Source organism: Cyrtonyx montezumae, unplaced genomic scaffold, assembly GCF_038088225.1.
Source record: "Cyrtonyx montezumae isolate F1298 unplaced genomic scaffold, pur_monq_1.0 scaffold_3, whole genome shotgun sequence".
Taxonomy (NCBI): domain Eukaryota; kingdom Metazoa; phylum Chordata; class Aves; order Galliformes; family Odontophoridae; genus Cyrtonyx; species Cyrtonyx montezumae.
Genome location: NW_027072034.1, coordinates 150,997,626 through 151,007,414, shown reverse-complemented (window position 1 = coordinate 151,007,414; position 9,789 = coordinate 150,997,626). Strand labels below are relative to the sequence as shown.

The window sequence follows — 9,789 nt, the reverse complement described above, 5'->3', positions numbered from 1 at the left end:
CTGTGTTTGATTTTCCTTTTTCTTTGCAGCCATATGAGGACAGAAAATTGAAGAAATCTTATAAAATGCTGAACTCAGGCTCTTATTCTGAATTTAGTGACTCCATGGAGCACCCCATGATATTCAGTATCTGTCACATTGACACTTATTTCAAAGATATGGCATTCAGATTAAATGAATAAGTAAACCATTTGCACAGATGGCAATGTTTGCTACCTATCTACAGGCTGACACACTTCATTAACCAAATAATTGCACATATTTCCTTGTGGCAGATGGCTTATCAGAAAAAAAAAAAACTAGGGCTACCTGTTCTCATTTATGCTCTAAATCAAGGAAGTGGAACACTCTTGATGGACCCTCTGGATCCTCAAAATCATTATCTCTTTTTATCTCTATATGTCTCATTATATTCTTCTGTCTCCAGTATTCTGGAAAATTTTTCTACATCTTAAAGGTGATGTATCAGAATATTCCCTAAGATCTGACTTTGGTGAAGTGAAGCCAAGGCAGCGAAGAGGCTGGTATGAAAGGAAAAGCCAGAAAGAGAAGCACACAGTAGAGAATACAAAGAGTAGTGGAGGCTGGGAGTTAAGGAGTAGCTTAGATTACCAAAAATCTATGGGGCCAAATAGTGATGAGCACCATCCCAAAAATGAATGACTGTGGTATGTACACGTGCCATCTCTGAACAAAATGGATAAACGAAGTATTTTAGTAAGTCTTTTATTAATTTCATGTTTTACAGTTAGTAACTTTACATAATAAACTTCACATTCAACACAATTCACATCCCTGAATAGAGGACAGAGAGCAGTTCTATTGCTGCAGTTTCCATTCCATGAAGGAACAGAAAGAAACATGTAAGTGAGAGTATTGAGGCTTGAGCTCAAAGGTGTTGTCATTCCCTAGCCTGTGCTCAAAGCTAGAACATTGGCAAGGGTCTTTCCTTTGCCATGAAGTTCCCAGTAGAAAAAAAGTAGTAAGTTGCATAAACAGCAGAGGATGAACTGAATTCCAACTGCATTTCAATGTCAGTCTGCTTGAATGTCACTTAAAACTTGTAACAAGGTTCATATAATCAGCTTTTTGAAAGCATAATTTCCACAGTGGTCTCTTTACTGATGTCAGAAGAGTGGGCCTTTGGAAACATCAGCTTATTTGGGTTATTCAGTTGGTCTTAAAATGGAAAAGCACACTGAATTCCATAGCATGTGAAATCATACCTTTTGTCACTGAATTTTAACATGCTTGACTGAAACTTCATCCTTTGCCTACATTTGAAGTCTTGTTACCTGTAGTGAAATAAAATCAGAATTCAGCATGTGATAAGGTAAGTCTTCTTAAAAACAGCTCCTTACTACAGCATAAACTTTTTCACTTTAATTCATATTTCTGCTTGTTTCCACCATCTGGTTATCCTATCCAGGACAGAAAAATATTTCACCTTAGTGGGCTAGCTATGTTTGGGAGGTGTTAAGGCTCACATGATAGTGAGGTGAGACTGTGAGAAAAAGTGAGAAGACTTATCCAATGCTCTTGATAAGAAATTTAAAGTGAATTCCCTGAACCCCAGACAGCAATGTGTTTTGGAAGAGTGCAGGAATCTGCAGCTGAGTGGTCTTTGTCCAAGGAAAGTTCTAGAAAGCACTTCTGAAGTGTTTAACAGTCTTTGTTAAAATGTGTTTCCATCAAGTCACAACAATCTTGCTGTCTTTTTGGGGAAAAAAATACATATATTGGCTTTCTGGATTTAGTTCCTAATATCCAATCCTGGGTATGCTGAGAGCATCCTGAAAGATTAAGGCTCAGAAAAGAATTTGAAAACATTAGGTAAATTATCTAGATTTTCCACAAAACTGAAATAAAAACTGCTAAACTTTACTAGCACTAGAAAAATAACATTGGACAAATATGTAATGATTCTGAACATCTCAAACCCTGAGAAGAAGTTGCTGCTCAGAACTGAGCCATTAGTGCTTACTTACTTATTTTAATTTCTTCGATCTGCATATGAAATAGGAACCCATGAAAGCGAGGAACAGTACAGAACCTGAGATGATTAATGTCATCTGCACCACACCCAATAACTGGACCGGTCCAGTGACTTTATTTCTGAACATTTCTGCTTTTTCATCTCCAATAACAGCAGTCTGTAATATTGCAATAACAATGTCAGTGAAAGGAAAGTATGCAAAGATCTCACTTGCTGAATATATTCTTAGCATTTGCACATAGAATCATAGAATAGCTTGGGTGGGAAGGAACCTCAAATATTATCTAATTGCAACCTTCTTGCCACAGGCCAAGGTTGCCAAATACTAGATCAAGCACTAGATCAAGTTACCCAGGGCCTCATCCAACCTGGCCTTAAATAACTTCAGTAATGGAACATCCACAACCTCTATAGGCAGCCTGTTCAAGCACCTCACCATCTCTTAATGAAAAACCTCCCATGGATGTCTAATCTAAATCTCCCTTCCTTTAGTTTAGAATTATTTCCCCTTGTCCTATCGCTATCTATCTGTGTAAAGAGTTGGTTTCCCTCTTTTTATAATCTTCCTTCAAATACTGGAAGGCTGCAATGAGATCTCCCTGGGGCCTTGTCTTCTCCAGACTGAACATGACCAGCTTCCTCAGCCTGTCTTTGTAGGAGAGGTTCTTCAGCCTTTTGATCATCTTAATGGCCTTCCTCTGGACCCTCTCTCATTATTCCTGAGCCAGGGGCCCCAAATTTGGATGCAGTACTCTAGGTGGGACCTCATGAGGGCAGAGCAAAGGGGGGATAATCCCCTCTCTCAACCTGCTGGCCACCCCTCTTTTGATGCAACTTGGAATATAGTCGGGCTTCCTGGCGGCAAGGACACACATTACAAGCATTAATTTAATTGATCAGTGACAGGGTAACAAGACAGAAAAAGTCATCCTGATTTTTGTGTACTTTTTTGATAGTGAACATATGCAGAAGATATACTAACCTCATTTAACCAAAGAATAGGGAAAACATAAGGTTTCTGAACTTTTGATAAAGCTCTGGAATGAGAAAATAAAACAGGCACAGAATGTTACTGTTAACTTGTTGCATACATCCAGTCTCTACTTAATTGTTTCTTCACCTCCACTAACAGTTCTGTCTCCAAGACATACTTCTATAGCACAGGTTTTAATTGACAAAATAAGCCTAGAATTAGTAATAGTCATTTTACATATCAGGTGATTTCCTGTCTAGTTTTTCATGTGCAGGCAGTCAGAAGAAAGTAATGCTGGACACATCTAAGCGTTGGAGTAAGGGTCTGAAAATCTGTGTGGTATTCACTAAAGAGGTGTCCAGAATCTGCACTTTGGGACATTTGGGACAATGAAGAGAAGAGAAGCAGAGAAAAGACCCTTTACCCTTCTGATAAAATCCAACCAGTGACAGGGAAAACATAAATTATATCTGTCATCGAATTTATTACAGAAAATATATTTTCCTTTCTATTTCATTCTCTACTTGAGTTTTGTAAGGATGTTATTTTTAAAAACACGTGGTGCTGTAAGCTTCTATGGGGAAATCAGATATGTGACAAAATATTTGGGCAGTGCCTTGCACAAGAAGGCTGCTCTTTCACTGAAATTTATATTCTCTGGGAAGTCATAACTGAAATTTTTGCAAGACACAGGGAGAATTTTGGTATTCTCATTCCTTCTTTTCCCATTTCTACCAGCGTACTTTAACATCAAATATATAAAAACAACAAAAAAATAAAAAATACTTACTCAATTTTTGTTGAAGGTGTCACAAGAAGGTTTACTTGTAGTCTTTTGGCAAATTGTAGTGTAAAACCAGTGGTCTAAAAATGGAACAACAAAAAAAGAATCCACTAATTTAATTTTTAATTGAGTACATAAATGAGGAAATTGAATGCAGAAATTGGCTAAAAGGTCTGCTTCAATAAGAGATATAAATTTAAATGATATAGGACAGAAAACATTTTTTATCAGAACAAGCATGTCTTAACCGAGGTCAGATCTTTTCTTCATCTCTTTTTTACCTCTGTTCTCCAGAAAACTTAGATTTAGAAATCTTGAATTGATATCTTTCTTTCAAATGAAGGGAAGCAAATCTTGACTGTAGATCTCATTGAAGTTATGTGGCTTAATGCAAAATCACGACTAAAAACTATTTTAGGGAAAAGTCCTGATTTTCACCTTTTCATCCAAATTCAGAACAAAACAAATTTTTGAAACATTAGAATTAATCTCACAATTCATAACACATTAGCACGCACAAGAATATCAATCAGTGGAACAGAAGTAGAGCTAAAATTGGAGGCAAAGAAAATCAGAGGTGTCAAATTTGTTATTTTGGAAGCTTTGTTGCACTATACTAGTTCTGTTCTAGAGTGAGGCAAATAGCTGTGCTTCAGACTTCAGCAAATTTCTTCAAAATAATATGATCTATATTCATTTACTACAGTTAAACTGAAATAGTAATTATACAAAAGTTGTTAACTATGAAAACAGTAGTATAAAAGGAACAGAAGGCATCTCATAGAAAAGAATTTTTATGAAGTAGTTGAAAGTCATGTAAATTCTAACACACTTCAAAAATTTGTGGGGTTTATTTAACACTGTATTCCCAGTAAGGAAAAATCAAAGCTTATTTTCCATACTTTGAAGGTCAGAGTAAGACAAAGTTTTGCTCTAAATTTCCCCTGCTAAAAGCTTAACACCTTTGTGAGCAGATCTTTAAAAAAAGAGTATAAAAAGATTGCATTCTCTGCTTGTCTCTCTGGTAAGAGACCTACTGACTGCAATTCAGTTTAAGCATCACGAGTTTCCTGAGTTACAAATATTAAATATTTGGACTTACAGGCTCTACATCTAGAAATGTCTCATGTTCCTCTTCATTTGGGCTCAGACCTTCAACATCATGCAATATAGATTCACTTGCATGAAGGAAATGTGGAAGAGAGATATACACTGGTCTTCCTATTTGAAAACAAATAAAGAAAAAAATCATTTGAATCATTAAGCCCTTTTTCAATGCTCATCTTCTGAAGCTATTTTCTATGCGCACGATTTATTATACAGACAGAAAGAATCCTGAAAAACAAAATCTTTAGTATCTCCCAAGGCTCCACAACAATAAATAGATGTTCTCTGTGATTCTCCTCTCATGAGGAGAATTTGCATGGTGAAATAAGTTGTAGTTACAAATGCTGTTTCTTTGTGTCTATGTTGAGGAGCTGGGAGCCTCCTGCTCCACACTGAGGTTATCCCACGCTCTTGATCTCATTTTAGTAGAAAACAACCCTGAAAGGGACTTGCACTGTCCAATCTGCACCACGGGCAGTCTGTACATATTTTATATACTAATGTAAAATTAAGCCAGTGGTGTCTCTCACTTTATTCACATGCATATAGTTGTGTACACACACACACACACACACACTGTAGATGTGAATTACCATAAATACAAGAACTATGACTCTCTCTGGCTTTCATATAGTTCTTATATATAGTTCCACTCCTTTCCTTTCTATATGTGTATTCCTGAGAAGTTCAGTAGGGAATCTGTAGTATCATGTTTTGTTTTGTGTTCCTTCATAGTGCCATGCAAAATAGAGAAATATTATAGCCACCATTTTGGGAAATGAAACTACAAAAAAGGAAAGATCTCGCAAGCAACCTGTGGAAGAGTTTGTGGATAATCACAAGCATCCCAAATCCTAGATCAGCACTTCAGTCACAGGACACACGCTTTCTCCCCAGTCAGATATCCTGTTTGGCAGTACCATGTCCCTGCCATACCTGCTTTGCAGGAGCTAATGTCTAAGACTCCAGCCAGTGTGCAGTTCTGGGATATGACCTGATCTGTACAGAAGCAATAGTTATCTCCAACATCTACTGGTGATGCAAACGCTTCGCGAGGAACTGTGAATCGATACAATTGAATTCCTTTCACGTTCTTAGTGGTCTGGTAAACTCCGTAGATCGATCTGAATATAGAAGAGGAGAAACGTCACTTGGGTTGAAAATCTGAATTTTACTTTTTAAAAGAAATAAGTACTTCACAGAGCCCACATCCTGCAGTTTGTTAGGGTGTTCCTCAGTAATGGAGACTACTCTATGCTTTCACAAAGGCTTGTACCCACTCACAGGTAAGCACAGCAAGACACAAAAAAGGCAGATAAAAATACCAATAACCAATATACACAAAATGAATAAACTAAGAGCTCTTTTTTGCTACACTATTCTATAGTCTCTGTTATAATTAAATGCTTGAATTTTTGGGAGTAGATTATAGACAGTTACTAATACATGCGCTCTTGATTGCAGTGTTTTCCTGACCTGATGATAAAGATCTAAGCTTTATGGTGCAAGCAGCATATTGAGTATAATTTTACTCCATTGCATATGAGCCAGAATACCACTTCAGACTGTTTTGCTGATACATTATGAACTAATAAAGAGATATAATTTGTATGCAGTAATCTAACCAAGACAGTAACAGTTTGTACTGCAGTCAAAGGAAGGAAGGATTCAGGGTCTTGCAACATGGTCAGAAATCTTTTCCATGACCTTGTTTCATCCCAGACCTTTGGGAGGTTGTTATTGCCCTTCTTTGTTTATGAACTGTGAGAATTATATGGCCAGAGGTATCTTTCAAATTATGACCAATTAATCCAAAGAATTTTACGATTTCTCCATTATGAGTTTCCTTTCCCATAACTTGAGAAACATTGTCCAGTTTTGAGATACAATTACTCCAGAAAAAAATAAAATTAACTGCATGTAAAAACACTGATCTTTCAAAGAAAACAATTTGCAAAGCAAATGATCTACTTTATCCCTTTTTAGAAGGAAGCAGATGTTTCCAGGAAACAAAATAAGGATTGAACCTCCCAAAACAAATACACTCTCATGCCCTTAATATCTCTTCATATTGATCTAAGCTATCCCACTGGAGAACTCAGGAACACCAGAAAACCATAACAGAAGAAACAGGCTGAAAAGCCATCAGTATGGGATGAATTAAGCAGGTTAGTTTGTTTGTAAATACATAAAATATGTAAAAATAGCCTGTGGGAAAACAATTTTGAGTATGAAGTGGCTGACAGCAGATTCTCTTCTGCACAGATGATATTTATCAGAAATCACCAAAATGGGCCCAGCAATCCTCTGCAGAGGGGCAAACTGCCATGTCAGACCACATAGGCAGGTGAGGGATCAAATCTTTGAACCCTGCAGGTTTCAGCATCTGTAACAGTTCATAGCAGTGTTTCCCTCCATAATAAGCAAAGGCATTCCTGAATTACACACCTGTAACTCTGAAATGAAACACCATAAATAGCTTGCTACTTGACACAAAGAAAACTGGTAGAATTAAGCTCATGAGCACAGCTCACACAGTAACTCATGCTTAGGTGAAATGATTATGTGGAACTACCTCAGCAGTCTAAGCTCCAGCAGAGATCCCTCCAAAAAGAAAGAGCACGAGGAGGCACACATGCACGCACAGCATGAATATCAGCATACCTGCAAATGTCAGAGGAGAAGAAGCGCAGTACCTGATTCTTCTTAACAAATGGAGGAAATGATGCCCCATCTGAGAAAAATAAAGAAGATATTAATTAATTTCTAGCTCAATGCTCAACTGTTACTTTCCCATAAAAATGTGAAGAAAGTATCCATAATGAATCATTTGTAGGGAAAATATTTATGTAAGTTATTGTACAATGGCAAGTACTCCACAGAACTTTCTGAAGGTGAGCCAAATAATAGCAGCTTTTTTACTTTTATTTTTTTCCAAAGTTGTGAATATATATCATTTGTCTGTTGTGATAAGAGTAGGGGAAGAGGTTTCTAACTAGCAGAAGGGAGATTCAGATTGGATATAAGGAAGAATTTTTTACAACAAGGGTGATGAGGCATTGAAACAGGTTGTTCAGGAAGGTAATGAATGCCCCATTACCCCCATTTTTGATGACATTCAAGGACAGGGTGGACCAGTCTTTGAGAAACCCAATCTAGCAGTAGGTGTCCCTGTTCATTGCAGGGGACTTGGACTTTAAAGTTCCCTTCCAGCTCAAGCAATTCCAAGACCAGGAAGGTGACTTTCTCCCTGTACTCAGCCCTGCTGAGGCTAAATCTTAACTTCTATGTTCAGTTTTGGGCTCCTCACTACAAGAAAGACACCGATGCTCTATGTATCCATAGGAGGGCAACAAAGCTTTGAAGGTTCTGAAGCACAAATCTTATGAGCAGTAGCTGAGGGAACAGGGATTTTTTATTTTATTTTTTCTGGGGAACAGAAGACTCAGGGAGATCTTATTGCCTTCTACAACTGCCTGAAAGGAGGTTGTGGTGAGGTGGGAGCCAGCCTCTTTTCCCAGGTAACAGTGATAGGACAACAGGAAATGGTGTCAAGTGTCACCAGGGGAGGCTCAAATTAGATGGTGGGAAAAACTTATTCTCCAAAAGAATGGTGAGACACTGGAACAGGCTGCCCAGGGAGGTGGTGAAGTCACTGTTCGGGAAGGGTTCAAGAATCATGCAGATGTGGTACTAAGGAACAATCTTCAGTAGACAACAGTGGTGGCAGGTGGACAGTTGGACTAAGTGACCTTGGAGAACTTTTCCAACATTAATGATTCAGTGATTCTATGATTATCAAGTCCACAAAAAACAGAGGATAAAAATACCAATCCTACTTAATTTGACTCCCAATACCTGCTGCTATTGCTTCAATGTATATGTAGTCTAAGGCTTTCTAGAGATGCATGGTTCACCCAAAGTTCATCTGGCACCTGGCGCTTATAACAAATGCAACTTTAGTCTTCAAAAGTGACTAATTAATTAAAAGTACTAAACATTTTTCACTCAAAACTGCTCAATTGGAGCTCCTGGGAGACAACCACAGAGGGTGAGAGAAAAAGCTCATTGCTAATGTCTTTCTCTCTCTTGCCATGAAAAGAGCAGCTTGCCAGTTTAGAAGCTTACTTCTACATTACATGCATCTTATATTGAGTAAGAGGTGTCTCACCCATTTTCCAAGCAAGGTGTTGTAACAATCTTTTAACCAGTACATTTGTTACTTCTTGCTACAACTCAGTTTCTTAGTCAGCAATTCAAACCAAGAAATAGAAAACATCTGTGATAACTTTGAATCTAGTTGGCAAGAGCCAATAAGCCAAATTACACACTGCTGCTCACCCACTGCTGACGGAAGCACTTTTACTTAAAGACAATCCAAGATTGTTCTGGAGACACGCTCTATTGTAAATCTTGGCAGTGTTGGAATGTTTGCAAATACTGACTCATTTCAAGCCTTACAAGCATGCTATTTAGTCTTTTTATCTAGTTATTTACTTTTGCTCAGAAAACATGCTATGCTTTGGTGTGAAAGCTTACAAGATGCACAGGAATTCTCACTCGCACAACATTTTAAACCTGCTGATTCTCTAAACATATGTCCCATCCTTAGCAGTCATACTGTGTGCTCATATAAACTGTGCAATGACCTTTGCCAACGGTGAAACTCTCATCACTTTCAAAGTAATGAAGCACTCAGTCAAGTTACCTGAGTGTGTTTATTCCATCAGCTGTGGAAGAAGACAAAAGAAAAGCAACAGTGGGGAAACAGATGGATTTCAGGTTTCATAACAAAAAAAAAGTAAGTTCCAGAACCTAAAAAATATTGCCTCTAATAAAATTACTCCCCAGAAGAACAAATTCTTCCTAGTTCACAGCCTTTTGGAAACTCAGATTTTTGGGAATTATTTGAAATACTCCAAAATGAAT

At 37.6% G+C, this 9,789-nt stretch overlaps 1 protein-coding gene across 1 annotated transcript in view; it reads right to left on the bottom strand.

The window, feature by feature from the left end:
- Window positions 1-418: 418 nt before the first annotated feature.
- Window positions 419-9,789, bottom strand: part of CD36 (CD36 molecule (CD36 blood group)) — a 28,061-nt gene continuing 18,690 nt past the window's right edge. Inside the window, exons 8-14 of the mRNA XM_065743666.1 lie at window positions 7,525-7,594; window positions 5,797-5,984; window positions 4,856-4,974; window positions 3,760-3,833; window positions 2,979-3,033; window positions 1,989-2,153; window positions 419-1,295 (exon numbers count right to left, since the gene is read on the bottom strand). Coding sequence (XP_065599738.1) covers window positions 1,989-2,153; window positions 2,979-3,033; window positions 3,760-3,833; window positions 4,856-4,974; window positions 5,797-5,984; window positions 7,525-7,594 — 671 coding nt within the window. The 3' untranslated portion in view covers window positions 419-1,295. The remainder of the gene's footprint in view (window positions 1,296-1,988; window positions 2,154-2,978; window positions 3,034-3,759; window positions 3,834-4,855; window positions 4,975-5,796; window positions 5,985-7,524; window positions 7,595-9,789) is intronic.